General features: G+C 61.3%; 1 protein-coding gene across 1 annotated transcript in view; it reads right to left on the bottom strand.

Annotated features, from left to right (window-relative positions):
* The window catches only part of CEP164 (centrosomal protein 164), a 72,838-nt gene that overhangs the window by 1,926 nt on the left and 54,457 nt on the right, over positions 1 to 16,455 (bottom strand). Inside the window, 17 exon segments of the mRNA XM_045283586.1 lie at positions 312 to 378; positions 741 to 1,079; positions 1,367 to 1,481; positions 2,290 to 2,397; positions 3,627 to 3,834; positions 4,124 to 4,194; positions 4,442 to 4,568; positions 5,702 to 5,856; positions 6,115 to 6,183; positions 6,296 to 6,379; positions 6,640 to 6,783; positions 7,419 to 7,541; positions 8,069 to 8,179; positions 8,330 to 8,407; positions 9,207 to 9,423; positions 9,499 to 9,630; positions 13,147 to 13,347. Of these exon segments, the coding sequence (XP_045139521.1) occupies positions 312 to 378; positions 741 to 1,079; positions 1,367 to 1,481; positions 2,290 to 2,397; positions 3,627 to 3,834; positions 4,124 to 4,194; positions 4,442 to 4,568; positions 5,702 to 5,856; positions 6,115 to 6,183; positions 6,296 to 6,379; positions 6,640 to 6,783; positions 7,419 to 7,541; positions 8,069 to 8,179; positions 8,330 to 8,407; positions 9,207 to 9,423; positions 9,499 to 9,630; positions 13,147 to 13,347 (2,349 nt within the window).

Genomic DNA, 16,455 nt, shown 5'->3' on the forward strand with positions numbered 1-16,455 from the left:
AAAGCTTGGAGCCACACAGGGCGCTCTGGGGGCTACAGGGTCGGTGGGCAGGCAGAGGCACAGGGCCGTGGGGGCCAGACCAGGCCCCGCACCCTCACGCCAGCCTGGGTTGGGACCTTAGTGGAGTGGGCCGGCCTTTTCTTTGGCTCTTGAGGGGTGCTGTGGACCCAGGCCAGACAAGGGCAGCCTTGTGGTCCGGAGGCCTGGCTGCCTGCCTGCCCTCTGCCCACAGACCCAGAGGGTCTGATCCCCACAGAGGCCCACCTGGACAGGAAAGCTCAGGGAGCAAGCAGCCTGACTGGGAAGCTTACCTGGCTGACACGTAGCCCAGCCTGTTCTCCAGGGGGGCAGGGCTGCTGCTGAGGACCGGAACGCCATCTGGCCAAGGGAGAGGCAAGTGGTCAGAAGGGGCAGCTGTCCGGCCAGGTGGCCGTGCTGCTCACCAAACCCTGCAAAGGCAGTGCCCTTCCCCAGCCCCTGCCCCCCGAACGCACACAAAACAGGCCGCATTTCAGGGGTTGCAGTGAGAGGCAGCAACTGTCCTGTGTATTCTACTCCCACAACCTGCAGCTGCTCTCTGACTCGGTTGCGGGGAGGAGAGAGAGCACAGGAGACGCCCATGCTTTCCTGGGCCTCGGCAGGATGAATACGGAAGCGGAGGAGGGGAGGCAGGGGAGGACAGAAGATTCAGCGGGCAGGAATCAAGTGGGGGCCCGGGGTGGGCGAAGGGGGAGGCTTACTTGGGAAATACTTGTGCCACTTCTCCAGCAGGAAGTCATCCACTGTTTGAGCAACGGAGGAGGAGAGCCTGGGGCCCAGCCCCGAGTCCCAGGCCCACTGGGTGGGCATGGGTGTAGCCGGGGCTGGGACCGAGAGACTGGGCAGGGCAGGGTAGGTGGGAGCAGGGGCACCCTTGACGGTGCGTGGTGCCGGCGTGGAGGTGAGGAGCGGGGGTCGGGGCTGGGCACCGAGGCTGCTGAGCAGGCTAAGGGCCCCCTGCAGCTCGCTGTTGACGTGCTGCAGGGAGCTGCTCAGACAGTGGATCTTGATGTGGAAGTCGGGGCTCTGCATCCCAGGGACTGGAAGGAGAGTGGGGACAGTGGGCAAGGACCCAGGCCCAGCGCACACAGCAGCACCCACTGGCCCTGCCTGCCCGAGCTGACCACAAAGGGGCTCTCCAGGGTGAGGCCCAGATGGGACCAGGATGCTGGCGAGAAGGCAGGGAAGGCCCTCCCGCCCACGTGCAGCAGGCGAGGAGCAGGGGACACGAAGGTGCCCCATGGCCCCCATCCAGGCGTCCCGCCGGTGCTCCCCCTCCAGCAAGGCGCACGCCCTGCACCCCTGCCACCCTGCTACCGCCACTCACTCTGAGGCAGCGAGGAAGACTCAGAACTTGTGCTGCTCAGGTCTTCCAGGTCACTGAGGTCGAAGGTCACCGCCTTCTTGGCCGAGGCTCCTCTCAGAGTGTCCTCCTCTGAGGCCTGAGGGGGAGAAGGAGCACTATGCTGGCCCTCCTGCCTGCCTTCTGCCTGCCGCCCTTCTGATGGGTGCGGGCAGGGTCTACTCAGCACCGCAAAGCAGCCTGGGAGAGGCCCGTCACGCAGGCTGCCCTGGGCGGGCAGCGAGGAGGGGAGGAGAGAAGAGGTTACGGAACCCAGTGACCTGAGACCAAGACAGCAGGTCACCTGGCTCAGACAGGCCTCATCCGCCCCAGCCTGCAATAAACTCTCCCCGTAGCCTTGCTCCACTGAGCTTCCTCCGGGGGCAGCAGCAGTTCTCAACCTGTGGGCCGTGACCCCTTTGGGAGTCAAACGACCCTTTCACAGGGGTCACCCGATTCATCACAGTAGCAAAATGACCGTGATGGAGTAGCAACGAAAATAATGTTATGGTTGGGGGCAGGGGAGTCACCACCGCATGAGGAACTGTGTGAAAGGGTCGAGGCATGAGGAAGGTGGAGAACCGCTGCTCCACAGAAAGGCCCACACAGGGCGGGGAAGCCTCCAGCCCCTGGCTGTCCCAGCACCTGGGCCCCACTTCTTCCTCTGCTCTGCAACAGGGTAAGGCTGGGAGCCAGTCCCCCTGTCTCAGGAAAGTAGTCCCCGACTACCCAGGACAGACGTCCACCCCACCCAGGGCTCCGCACGCTCAGAGCTGAAGCCACCAGCCCAGGCCCCGATCCCAGAGGCCCAGACACCACCCCCCACAGCCTGCCTTACAGGGGACCCAAAAGCTCGTCCCCACCCCGGGAGCGGAGCAGAGGGGACTGCGTGTCCCCCCGAGCTGCACCTCTTCGCGGAGAGAGGCCTCCAGCTGGGTCAGCCTTTCCTCCTTCTTCCTCAGCAGGTCCTGAGTTCTCCGCACGGCAGATTTCATCTCTCCCAGGTGCCTAGTCTCCTGCAGTCAGGGCGGAGGGCGGGGAGACGGGACGGACGACTTGCCACAGGCTCGGGAGGGAGCCCGGTGAGGCCACTGACTATGCGACGTGGTACAGATTGCTGAGCCACGCCGTCTGGCTTGTCACTTGGAGGGCTAGGAGAATTCAGGGCTAGCACGGCTCACACTGCTCACCGAGCCTACGGGCGTCCCCGAGAGGCCCTGGGAACCAGCCACCTCCCATTACGACCCCCTTCTCCTGACCAGAGCAATGGCAAGACCCGGGAAGGAGAATACACCTGTTTTTACCAGCCTCTTGTCCCCTGCTGACGGCGCAGTGGCGTCTGTGTTGGACTGTTAATAGCAAGGCCTGCGGTTCAAACCCACCAGCCCCTCCATGGGCCCACGAGGGGGCCATCTGCTCCCCTAAAGATATACGGTCTCTCTTTCCACAATTAAAAAAAAATTACACTAATAGCTATGAGTACAAGGAAGAAGAAAATGTTCTAAAATTGATTGAGCTGATGACTGTACAACTCTTCTTGATATGATTGAACTGCCTGCATTGTATGATATGTGGATGAAGTGCCAATCAAACTGTTAAAACAAAACAAGCTAGTCAGGTTCAGAACCCTCAAGGAGTTCTCCTCTGTCCTACAGGGTCACTATGAGTCAGCATCGGCCTGATGGCCGTGCCTAGTTTGTCCTCCACTGCCCTCAAGCCCGCCGTGAGGGGCCGACACCCACACCAGCTCAGTATCAGCACCCTACGGGATAGGACATGAGCCTAGACCTCCGGGTACATGAAGATCTGTGGGCCCAACGAGTAAGAGCCAGGAAGTCTCGGCCTTGTCGCTGTAAACTAGGTTGTCCGGTTTAAGGTGGGGGGGGTATTGAAACACAGGAGTAGCTCGGCCTTAGAGGTTCACCCAATTTCCCACCGGACGTGACACCGGCGAAGCCTTAGTCAGGCTCTTCATGCAGAGGGTGGGAACGGGAGCGCTACCGGAGGGGAGGGCACTCCCACGGGGAGCCCGAGGGTCACGGGGTTTACAATCAGAGAACGTGCGCTGAGTATTGTGTTGGCCGCAGAAATGTTTGTAAGGTGCGTTTGCCCTCACGAGAGACTCTCCATCACCCATCCACTCCCCCAGAACCACCCCCCTGAAGCCACTGGAGCAAAGAACCAGGAAGGCACTTGGCGAGGCTCGTGTCCCCACGCAGGGCTGCAGGTCCCCAGAGCCCCTGACCTCCTTCAGGTTCTTGCGCACATCGTCCAGAACCTCAGTGCCAGGCGGGTCTTTGGCGGCATCTGGAGCGCTGGCCAGCTCCTGGCGCCAGTGCTGCTGGGCAGCCTTCAGCGCCGTCTGCCGCCTCCGCAGAGAGCGCGTCTGCTGCACCAGGTATGCCTTGGCACTCCGGAGGGCCAAGCCCTCGGAGGAGAGGTAGTGCCGGACACTGTGGGAGGGCAGGCCCGGGCAGAGGCGTTAGAGGCAGGAAACCACAGGCTCGTGGACCCCTGTCCCACAGGTGCCGCCCAGGGTGGGCAGGAGCAGCTGCGTGGGGCGGTGACACGTCAACACCAGTGCTGCAGTCTGCTGGGTCTAGTGAGCGAGGTCGCAGATGCAGCGCGACAGTCGAGAACCCAGAGACGGGCTGCTCTGTGGCTGAGCAGAAGCCCCTCAGCCCCCGGGCCCATCTCCTCATGCGAGTGCCCCCTCACCCACCAGCGGCTATCGGGACCCACCTGTCCAAGGACGCGTCGTCGCCCTCCTCCTTGCTCTGGGAGAGAGAAGAGGACACCTCTTTGGTCTGGCTCTAAGGGAGAGAAGACCCACCGAGTTAAACAAGAGCCCTGGACAGGCAGGGCTGCAGGCTGCGAGCCCCGGGCCCTGCCAGTGTCCCAGACCGAGAAAGGGCCCCCGCGGCGGGTGGCGGGGGCTGGGAGATGCCCCTTGTCTCCTGGAGGTGGGGGGCTGGGGATGGTAACCAAGGGAGGGCCCAGGTCCAGACAGCCGCGCCAGCCCCTCCTGATGCCCTGTCCCAGCCGCCCTGAGAAGCTCACTGTCCCAAGCGACTTCCTCAGGTCCTCAATGTGGAGATCGGGCTCCAAGCGTGGGGAAGCATTACTCTCCTTGACTGCCAGCTCATCCAGCACTTCCTGCTTCCTCTGAACTTCAGCCTCCAGGTCGCTGGGGTGGAAGAGGGGGTGGGAGTGAGGCAGGGTCACATGATGGAGCAGGTCAGACAACATGCTGCTGGGACTGGACTGCGGGCCACTCCAGCCCTTCACGCGCACTCGTCCAAGGGCAGGACCAGGACTCTGCTCCTCACCACCCCAAATCCCCAATCCAAACCTCCTGCTGTCAAGTCGCGGCCCCAGAGCACAGAGCAACCCTGCCCACAGGGTCTCCAGGACGGCAGACTGCCACACCCTTCTCTGACGAGCAGCGGGATGGGCTCCAGCTGCCGGCCTTTCCGTTCTAGCAGCTGAGTGCCAGCCACCGTGCCCCCAGGGCTCTGGACAGCCGCCAAGCCCCCACGGCCATCAGTCTAGTAGGACCAGTCTAAAGACGGTACATCCTTCTGGAAGCAGTCTCCTGGTTCTCCCAAAGTGCAGGTCGTGGGTTGGAACCGCTGACTTCTCAGTTAGCAGCCCAGCAATTAACTCACTGCCCCACCGAGACTCCACCCAGCACCTACTACCATCAGCCAGAATCTGATTCCTGGAGAGTGGCTGGTGGGTTTGAACCACCGACCTTGAGGTTAGCAGCCCAATGCCTAACCCCCAGAACCACCTGGACTCATGTGTCACCCCCCCATCCACCTACCCCCACTCCCTACCCTCTGCCATCAAGGCAGTTCTGACTCGTGGCAGCTCTATCCAGGGTTCTGAGACAGAAAGTCTTCACAGGTGCACACAGCACCAACTTTCCGCTACAGGGCAGCTGGGGAATTTAAATCACTGACCGTCAGGTTGGTAGCCTAACCCACAGCGCCACCAGGGCTGCTTTTATCACTCCCCCGATAAAACAATCTCACTGCCATCGAGTCGATACCAACTCATAGCAACTCTGTAGGATAGGGCAGAGCTGCCCTAGGAGTTTCCGAGACCGAAACTGTGTGAGGAGTCGAAAGCCCTGTCTTTGTCCACAGAGCAGCTGGTAGTTTAGAACTGCAGACCCCACATGTAACCACAATGCCACGGGGCTCCTTTACCAAGTGCAGCCAGCACAAGACCCTCTGCCTGGCTCCCAATTACGGCCCAAACTGGGCCGTGCGCCAGCCTTCAGCGGGCGGGTGGGCAAGAGCAGGCCACACACACCTGAGCTTTCTCTGTAGCTGCTCCACCTGAGCCTCCAGCTCCAGCTTTCGGGCCTGCAGTTCACTGAGCACTCTCTGTAGCTGCTGGCGGGACTCCAGCAGCCGGGCCTCTTCCTCCTTAGCCTCTTGCAGATGCTGATGGATAGCTGCAGCTTCCTGGTGGCAGAAGAAGACACCGTGGGGCATCGGCAGGGGGCCAAGAAGCCCAAAAGACAGGGAGAGGGTGGGTTTCCCGATTCCTGCAGGCTGCTGCCTGCCCCAACCCCCCAATCCCACTCCTGGGGTTCCCAAGGTGGGCTCCACCCGGAGGACCTATCTGCAGGACACCAGACACGAGAGTTTGGAAGCCCAGCGCCTGGGACAGAGGAGGGGAGCAAGTGAGCCAGGGGGCAGGGAATCTCGGGGAAGGCCAACCTCGCTTTCCAGCAACCGCTGTCTCTGTACATCCAGGAGCTGCTGCTTGTCCCTGAGGGCGGTCTCCTCCTGGGGAGCAGGGACAGACGCTGGGGCAGTGGACAGGCCCTCCATCTCCCTCGGGGAGCTCGGACTCCAGGCTGAGGAGGCCCGTAAGCCCGGTCTTCACCCACTCCCTTACCTGGGTGTCCAAATGAGCCAGTCTGCCCTTGAGGTCTTTAGTTCTGGCTTCAAGGTCCACCTCTAACTTTTGCAGCTTCTCTTCCTGCAGAGGCCCAGGAGGAGAATCAGGGGTGATCTGCTGAGAGCACCAGGCATCGCACAGGGCTCCAGCTTCCTCCTGGTTTCCCGGGGCACCGCCCAGGAAAGTCTACCACCAGTGGGTGCAAGGGGCAGCAGAGGCAGCAAGCCCAGGTCCGTGCAAGGGGCAGGCCTCCCTTCCAATATTACGCTGCCCCAGCCCCAAAACTAAAGGAGCGCAGATGCCCAAGGTAGGGAGCGGGGTCCAGCAGCCCCAGCCCTCACCTGCTCCCGGTGCCGGCGCCACAGGGCCTCCCGCTGCCGCTCCTGCTCCTGCCGCGTGGCCTCCACCTCTCGCTCGTGAGCCCCCCGCAGCCGATCCAGCTCCCCAGTCAGGTGGCCCAGGAGCTCAGCCCGCTGCTCCCGCTCCTACCGGGGGTACAGCAGCGGTGAGCAGAGCAGCAGGGCAGGGAGGGCTCCCAGCCCTCGATTCGAGGCCTGCTCCCGCAGCCCGGGTCAGTGAGGTGGGGAAAGCAGCTGCCCCCGGAGGCCAGCACTTCAAAGGGAGAAGCAGGGTGTGGAGAACAACACAGCCCTCTCCCCCAGACGTCATGGGTGGGGGCCTGGCTGTTCCGTCTTGTACAAGTTTTCCTCTTTGGCGGGGGAGACGGTAGTAATAGCTAATGACCAGAAGTCCCCAGCAAGGTCCTCACTGACTGGGGTTCGAGCCCAGGACTGCCATGTCTGTATGGAGACTGTGAAAGAGGCTGGGCTCCCAGCACAGACTCTGCTAGGGGCTGAAGTCAGCCTGGGGTGGGGGGGGGGGGAGAGCCGGTGCAGACAGCTGGGGCCCCCTCCCATCACTGCATCCGTGCTGTGTGTTAGCCATCCCAGTCCTGAGAAGGGCAGCCTGAGTGGAAGAGGGAACCAGCCAAAGGCAAGCAATGCCCGCCCAACACCAGGTGGCCTCCTGCTAAGGGTAAGCTGCCCACAGCCCCTGCCCGCAGCCCGCCCTCTGGCTCTGCCCACAGCCCACCCTCTGGCTCCGCCCACAGCCACGGCACCTCTGCTTCGTACTGTTGTCTCCTCTCAGCCAGCCTCTGCTGGTGCTCCTCCTTTAGCTTGCCCAGCCTCCGCTCATGCTCCCGTTCCACCTCCTGGCGCTTCTCTCTCAGGAGGTCGCTGAGCTGCAGGGCGGGCAGCAGAGGGCAGGGCCGCGACATCAGGACAGAGGTGGACCACTCGCAAGGACAAGCGCACTTGAAGGCCCCCCACACATATGGGCCGTGCATGTACCTCCCCAATGCCTCCCTCGGCATACTACCATCTATACACATACATGACCCCAGAACATATGCCCCCCACACCTTAACATACTACCATCTACATGCCATGCATACGTGATCCCAGAACATATACCCCAACACCCTGACAAACTAACATCTACATGCCATGCATACATGATCCCAGAACATATACCCCAACACCCCCTGACATATCACATCTACACGCCACACATACGTGATCCCAGAACATATGCCCTCCACACCACCACCACCACTCCCAGGGGCATAAGGGAAAGGATGCATGGAAATGGAACCAGAGGTCCAAATCCTCACAGGGCCATGTGGCGCCCATGGGAGAGCCCGACCCAGGCCCCTGAGAGGGCACAGGGAAAGACCGGGCAGTGTCACCCTGGGAGATCAGCACTCACCTCTTGCTCATACTCCATCACTTGGTGAGCTTTCTGATGCGCTCGCTGCTCCTGCCCGAGGCTCTCCTGCAGCGGGGCTTCTCCCACCTTCTTCTGCAGGCTAGAAACCACCTGACAGCCCAGAGAGCAGGAGCTGCCTCAGTGGGGGCTACCTCCCTGGGGGCCCCAGGTTGGGTTCTTCTACCAACCACCCCTGAGGAGGCCCTTCAGGCTCCCCAGTCATAGAGTGTCCTCCCACCCCCGCTGCCCGCCGCACCTCACCTCTCTGTGCTCAGCCTGCAGTGAGGCCCGGACGCGCTCCAGTGAGGCCCTGTGCTCCTTCTCCAGCTCGGCCACAGCCTGCAGGCGGGAGAGGGCTGGTGAAGGGGGTGGGGGTGGGGGGTGGGGGCAGCCACCAGGGACTGACAGCCAGGGTGAGCATGCCACCCCTCCTGGAGCTCCGGGGGTAGGGGGATCCCGAGCACACCTTTGTCTCCTGAAAGAGACCCTCCAGGGCCCGCAGGCTGCAGCGGGCAAGTGACCGGGAATCTGAAGGCCAGGCCAAAGCCCACTGCCTCCATCAGCCCTGCCTCTGGGATAGTCATGTCTAGAGGACACTGGAGGCCGTGCATCAGGCCCACAAGGCCCACATGGCAGGGTTTCAGCTCAACATGCAGAGGCATGCCCTCTGTGATCTGCTGGTGGCAGCATCTGAGAAGCCCTCCACTACGCACCCCGAAGAAGCAAGCCCTACGTGGCCAGACGGTGGTTTGCTTAAGCATTTAACCTGGAGCCAGACCACCTGGTAGGAAGGAGAGGGAGAAAGGACAGGGGAGAGAAAGCAACCCCCTCCTGAGCATGCCCCGCTCTCCCTCCAGACAGGGCAGGGCAGCGAGGTCACAGGCAGCTGAGCCACTCCTTGGGGACAGGGCAGGGCAGGCCCAGCACCCGAGTCTTGAGACCTCTCTCCTGGTTCCCGGTCTCTCGGCCATGCCACCTCCCAGGACCTTGCCCCTCGAACCTCTCATGGCCACGCCACCACAGGCCACGGCAGAGCCTGCTGCCAGCCCGGCCCAGCCCTGGGAGGGGCCCTCTGCCCGCTGCAGCTCTGCCGGGGAGACTGAGGCCCCGTCCGGCCCGCGGAGGTGGACCTGCTCACATCTTTCTGCTCCTCTTCCAGCCGCTCCCTCAGCCGCTGCAGGGCCTTCTCCTGCTCGGCCCTCAGGGCGGCCTGCTCTCTCTTCTGGGAAGCCTCCGTCTCCTCCTTGAGCTGCTCCAGCATCCGCCTGCTTCCCTGCTCCAGGGTGGCCCTCTCAGCCTCCTGCAGGGACTCCAGTTCTTCCCTCAGCCTCCGCAGGGAAGCCTCTTGCTCCACCCTGCGAGACAAAATGGTGTGGGCCGGTGCCTGGGGATGGACCCCGCCACGCTGGCAGCTCCCGGCACACGCTCACCTCATTCGATGTTCCTCTGCCTCCGCACTGGCCCGGAGCTGGGCCCGGAGCTGGGACAGCCGCTGTCTTTCCTCCTCTCTCACCTGGGCCTCCTCCTCTGCCATGGCCTTCTGCAGCTGTTCCTTCAGGGAGCTGGGGGCACAAAGGGAGGGACCACAGGCACCTTCCTCTTCCGGTCGGAATCCTGGCTCTCAGCCTCCGTTACCCCGGCCGGAGCCTGTCTAGGAGCATCCTCAGTCATGGAGTCGGGCCAGACCTCAGCCTCTCTGCCCCAATCCCCAGGCACAGAAGGGGTGAGCCACCCCACCCTCACCCTTCGCCACAGGAAGCAGACTGCAGGCTGCTGGATCCCAGGACGGCATAATTCCTTCCAGAGGCCCCCGCTGCCTGTCTGTTCACCCCAGCATGGCTGATACAGGACCCACCTGACTGGTTCCATCCACCTCCACTCCCCACCCAAGAGGCTCCATCCCAGCCACATCTGATGAGTTCCCGCCTCCAAGCCCCACCCTCTTCCGTGCCTCTCCACTTGTGTCCATCAGCCTGGAGCGCCCTGTTTGACCTGAGGGGCCTACAGCCAGCTCGAGTCACCTCCTGTCCAGGAAGTCTTTCCAACTGCCTCCCAGTTAGTCCATCAGACTGTCCGTTCCCAGCAAACTTAACCTGTGGGGCCTCTTGCTTCCCATGCTGCTCTGTACCAAATGACCCTTCACACCTGATTCACCGTGTGTGTGTGCCCGTGTGCATGTGCGTGGGCGTGCCGTCTTAACAAGTCTGGGAGCTTCTCTGGAGAAAGAATCCTGTCGTAAAACATATCCAATCCCGCGTGCTAAGCACAGCTGATACCATAGCTGTGTGTGGAAGTGGGCCAGCACCGCCAGGCCCCGGAGCAGCTCGTCGGCTGGTGCTGTTAAGTTGGTTAGTGGCCCTGGTTGACAGAGACGGCTTCTTCTCAATGTCCACCTGACTAGCAGAGCCCAGCTTCTATTCTGTTGGATAAGCAGGCCCAGCGAGGGGCCTACATTTCCTTATCTCCTTCAAAACTCGGGGTACCTGTTACTTCACCTACGCTGCGGTCCGAGCAGGAGTACCTGGCACACGCTTCCAGGACAACTCCTTCAGAACTGACCGACGGCGCTCAGGGGTGCCTCTTTTCCTCTTTTCTCCTCTGTGCCCCTGCTTCCTGCCCAGAGTTCGACGAGACGGCTAGGGTGCCAGCAAGCAGGCAGATGGGACCATAGAGCAAACCAGCACTCAAGGTGGCCGAGCCGAGCTCAAAGGCGGAGGGGCCTGCAGACCAGAGTCACCGCCGCACTGGCTGGGCTGCCTTTCTAATGCAAACAAACATCTAGCTTTTCACAGACACACACACGGTGCCACACAGACGTCTGGGCCAGGCCAGGCTTGGGTGGCATGTCTAAAGCCAAGGACACAGAGAGTCGTAGCCAAAATAGCCAGTCCTAGCTCCCGGTCAAGAACGCCTCACGCTCTGCGTGACCCCTGACATCTCTTGGGATTCCAACAGGGCAGTGACTCCCCACAGGGCAGAGCGCCTTCCCGGGGGACGGCTGCACCGTCTAAGACCCAGCTGTGGGTCTCCAACAGAACAAGAAGGTGGCCACAGACGGAATCAAGAAACTAGTCTGCGGATGAACAGTGGACCTCAGGGGTGGGGCGCGTCCACGGTCCACAGGCCACAAGATCATCCGCACCAGTGGACATCGGACAGCTCTCCAGAGAGCAGTTCCAGCCATCACGGCCATGGGGCACGAACCCACCGTGTGGCCGGTGGGGCCCCCAAATGATGGTATGACTACCCAAGCGGCCGTCATTAGAAAGGGTCCCCACCCCTACAGGAAGCCAGGCCTCATCTACCTTGAGGCGGGGAGAGACAACAGGTGTCCAGCTACCACTACCAACCATCCTGACCAGGGGCCCCTGGACGGGCCCTGAGGAGAATGGGAGCAAACATGAACAGCCTCTAGCTCAGTTTTTAAAATCACACATACTGGTTGGCTGATACCGCAGGGCTCGTAAGAGTTCTGCTCTGTTCTACTCTTTAAACTTTGACCCCAAACTAGTCCCCAAGGGCACCTCATGGTCAGAGATTCCCAAACCTATCTGGTCTGCCACCCCCTTTTCAAGGGAAAAACCACTCAGCAGCCCCCTCAGCATAAAGGACACACATTTGTACTGCGGCCCAAGGTAAAGTGCAAGTCTCTGTGGTTGCAGCCCCCAGGAGGTGGTATTGTGCACTGTGAGAAACACTGCTTTAGATCATAACAAATTCACTCATAAAACAAAGAGCACGCAGGAGGTCTGTCAACAACGACGACCATCAAACCAGGAGAAGAACGTAGGCGGGCGGGTGGGGGGGCGGGTGTCGAGATTCATCAAATCCAGAACAGAAACACTAAGTGCGTCATGCATTGGGGAGCATAAAACCAACGTCCCTCAACGATCAGTGTGGAATCAGTTCCCCGTGTTGACTGGGAACCTACCTACGCCTTTGTGTAAACCTTCACCAAAATAACGCCAAACCCAAACCGATCTCTCTGCCATCGAGTTGGTTCCAGCTCACAGCCATCCTGTAGGACAGACGGACCGCCCTGGTGGGTTTCTGGTAAAGCTTTGTAGGCTCAGGAAAGCCTCATCTTTCTCCAGTGGAGCAGCTGGTGGTTTCCAACTCCTGACTTTGCAGTCAGCAGCCCAACAGGTAACCACTGCACCAGGCACCTTGTCTGTATTATAAGTCTATCAAATGGGGTTGATGACAATAACTCCTGGGGTCATGCTAAAAGACTTTAACAGGCACAGAAAGCCCCTGGATCAGTACAGTCTTTCCACACGTGTCAGCTACTTGGACTGTCCGTGGAGGAGGCCAAGCCGGTGACCAGCGTACACTCCAGAGGCTGTGCGTCGTCACAGCAGAAGACGGCCCCTCCTTCTCCAGGATGGCCTTAGCCTGCCAGCCCAGCACGAGCCACTGCACATGTTCAAGGGCAAAGGTGTCACTTTGGGGACTAAGAGGCACCTGACCCAACGCCCTGGTATTTTCCATCACCTCGTGGGCATTTGCAAGCTGAACAGTGACTATGGAAGACCAAGAAAGGCATGCCTTGGGGCTCTGACGCTGGCGGAGGGCACTGAAAACACTATGGACTGCCAGAACACATCAGTCTGTCCTGGAGGGAAGCCCGGCCGGACACTGCTTAGACGTGAGGACGGCGAGACTGCCGTGAGGAAGGGCAGTGCCTTTACCCAGGACACCCTGCTTGGTGCAGCAGAAGGGCCATGAGAGAGAGGCCCTCCGTGAGATGGACGGACGGACAGGCGGACCCAGCCCTGCCACAATGGCTTGGGCACGACGAACATTGGGAGGAGGGTGCGGGGGCGGGGCCGGGCGGGGTCTCAGCCTGTGGCGGGCAGGGTGGCTGAGAGTTGGGACCCCTTTGATATACCTGACATTCCCTCTCGTTGCTATCCTGCCTCCCATGTCCCTCTGGAAACACAGCGGGGAAGGGTGGTCTTGATGGGGCTGTGTGCGTCAGCTTGGCCTCCAGGGCAGGAGGGGTGTCCCTGACTCTCCCACGTGACCACAAGCGCGGGGCCCCCCCCCCGAAGCTTGCCTACAGGGAGGAGCAGGACCTGAGAGACTTCTCCTGCTGCTGGTGGAGCCGGAGCGTCTCCTCCTGCCACAGCTTCTCCGGAGACTGCTGCAACCGCGCTGGCCGAGACTCCGGCGGCGGCCTCCCGTCCTGCTCCAGCTCCTGTGCGGCTGCCTCCTCCATGGCCTCCACAGCAGCCTCCCCGAGCTGCGCTGGGGCGTCTGCAGGCTCCACGGACCGCCTTCCAAGGGTAGAAAACAGCACAGCGCTGAAGTGGGGGTATCTGCCCCCTCCCCTGGCCAGGTGTTTCTACAGATGCAGGGCGCCCCAGGTGAGGAGTCCACATGAGGCGGGGGGGCAGGGGCCTACAGTCTGCTCATCTGTCTCTAGGGGCAGGCCTCCCCCTTGTGCCCGAGGTTTAAGGGGGGAAGGGTGGGCCACCCTAGGCTCTCGGTGGACCTGCCAGCTCTGTTCCAGTTGTGACGGCAGCAGAGGGAGTAGAGACCTGGCCCCTGTGGACCTGTCTGCCCGCAGCACTGGGCTAGTGATCTGGGAATTGCACCCGGAAGCTGAGTAGAGGCAATGCAGACAAGCCGAGGAGGAGCAATACTTGTCTCCCAGCACTAGACCCAGCCCAGCCCACCCGGGCCAGGCAGGGCAGCAGCCTTGCCTAAACCAGCCTGAATGACGGGGGTGGGGTGGGGGGTGGGGGGTAGAAGGTGCATGGCAGGAGATAAGGAGCAATGGGGGCAAGTTTGGGTTGGCAAGTTGTCTGCAACACTGCTGGCTTGCGTCCATTCTCATCCTGATGGGAAATGCGTCCAAGGAAACCCTGAGAACACTCTGGGGGTGAAGTATTTAGAACCCAGAACTCCTCTCCTGAGAAGCTAGTCCCCAGTTGTACTTCTAGGTCCCTGGATGAGGCACCCACTTGGCCCACACCTCGCGCCAGTGCAGGCTGCCACAGTGGTTCTAGTGACCCTGGAGGAGCCAGTGTGCACGACCTAAATAAGAGGATGGGGGCAAGTCACACGAGAGGGCCGTCCTCCCTGCTGGGGACCCCTACTCCTCTCCTCCAGCTCCAAGTCCACAGCAAATGGAAGGCAGTGGGCAGGACCAGAGCAGAAGGAAACCAAATTCCAAGCAGCCAAACCCAGTGGCATCGAGTGGATGCTGACCCCTGGCGGCCCCACAGGACAGGGCAGAACGGCCCCTGCGGGCAGGTTTCCCAGGCTGGAGCTCAGCGTGGGAGTAGAAAGCTCGTTCGCTCTCCCGGGAGAGACTGATAGTCTCCAACCGCTCACCCTGTGGGGAGCAGGGGCTCAGGAATACCACCTCCGCCCTTGGGAGGCGGATGCTGGCTTCCCTGCCCTCTGGCTTAGCCCAGGGCTGCTCTTCAACCTTGCCTGGGCTCTCTCCTCTGCCCAGCCTCTCCTCCCAGCTTGTAGGCCTCGCTTTCTGGTACAGCACCCCCTGGGCCCGACAGGATGCAGATGGAGTCAGTTAGAGAAGCTGCTGCGCCCCCAACCCCTCCTGCTGCGGCGCTCCGCCTCACCAACCCTCCAACTCATTGCCAACCTCGGCTGAATGCATCTCTTTTCCCTGAGATGGTGCCTCCTAATGTCTGCCTTCCCTGTGGGCTGCGTGGCTGTGTGGGGCCCCAGGGACAGCGGCGGCAGAAAGATGGGCATCAATAAGCACACTCCAGCAAGCAGGCCGCACACCTGGTACGCGGACACGGGGCTGCTTTCAGCGGCCCCTTCTCCCATCCCTGGCTTGAAAGAGCTCGGTGAGCACAGTCCCTGGAGGACCTGCAGAGGCACAGGGACCTCGGAGACGCCAGAGGGAGAGAGGGGTCTGATTTCTAGGCCAACTCCTCAGGTGTCGGCAGAAATGAGACTCAGTTTCTAACGCTGAGTGGCAAAAGAGGAGGTTCTGTGGGAACCTAATCATGTCAGGCTGCCAGCAGAGCAGCTGCCAGGCCCGAGATGGTGGGCCAGGCAGAAATCTATGGCCAGCACGGGTAGGCCAGGGAAATGTGTGCTACCAGAAAGGGGTGTGCTACCAGAAGCCGGACTCCAATCAAAGCCAACTCCACTCCTCTCACACTCAGCCCAGAGGCTCTATGGCTGCTGGACTGACAAGCGGGGAGGGGAGGGGAGGGGGCCTGTTTCCCAGGCTGGGCACTCCGGCCACCCAGCACGGTGGCAGTGGAGGCTGGGCCTGGCCCTGCCTCCTCTCTGGCTTCAGCTGGACTTCAATTTGGAAGCTGCCGGACACAGAATTACTCCCACCAAAACCCCCCAAACCAATCAATTCCTCATGCAAGCCTGGGGGTGTGGGGGAGCTCCAGCAGTGTATGAATGTTACCTCGGGGACAAGGGGAGTGTTACTGAGACCCCAGCAACAACAGCCTCCCTGCAAAGGGGGAATCAACCCAAAGTAAGGGATGACCCCGCCCAGGGGAGGAGCTCGTCCCAGGAAGGTGCCCCTTGGGGCCCTATCCTCAGGGAGCACACTGCTACCGCCACCGCCATCGCAGGCCAGAGGCTCCAAGGACAGGAGAGGCAGGGGCATTCCTGGAAGTCGCCCTTCCCAACAGGCACTCCCGGCCTGCTGCTGTGGGTGACAGGAGAGGATGAGCTCATGCCCTGCCAGCTCTGGGTGACCCTTAACTGTGGCCATCACTTCGTAAGCCTGTTCAGAGGTCAGTCCCTGTCTCCTGGTGGCTCTTAATCCCTCTGCTCCTGCTCAGCTCAAGCCATGATGCCTGCCTTTCTCCACGTAAAGCACAGGGACAGTGGCCAGAAGTCAGGGGTTCAAGTCTCGTCCTAAGGCTGCACCTGACTAGCAACGTGACCTTGGGAGACTCAGCCTCTGCCCCTCTCTGAGCCTCACGCTCCTCATCTGTGAAAGGGGCCAGAGCGGTCGGATGAGAACGGGAGTAGACAAAAACACGAAGCAGCCTCTAAACCCAGCAGAGCCTGGGTGCAGCAGCGGGGGTGAGCCTGGAAACGTGTGGCGCTCCGGAGCCCAGGCACGGAGTTCACTCCCTCACACACCGCCACCAAGTGCATGCCGACTCAGCGGCCCTCGGGGCAGAGCAGAATGCTCCTCTGTGGGTTTCTGAGGCTGTAACTCTCTATGGAAGCCTCACCTTTCTCCCATAGAGTGGCATGTGGGTTCGAACTGCTGACCTCACAACCCAGTGCAGAATCCACTACAGAAGCTGGAGCCTGGATCGAAAGCTCCAGAATGAGAGGGGTGCTGGGAACGCAGCTAGGGCAGGTGGCACTGAGAACACAGGGGCATGAAGGAGCCGCCTCGGGGGTGGAAGTGCCCTCGATCT

The sequence above is a fragment of the Echinops telfairi genome, unplaced genomic scaffold (genome assembly GCF_000313985.2).
Source record: "Echinops telfairi isolate 266 unplaced genomic scaffold, ASM31398v2 ScPeMD7_7463;HRSCAF=8501, whole genome shotgun sequence".
NCBI lineage: Eukaryota > Metazoa > Chordata > Mammalia > Afrosoricida > Tenrecidae > Echinops > Echinops telfairi.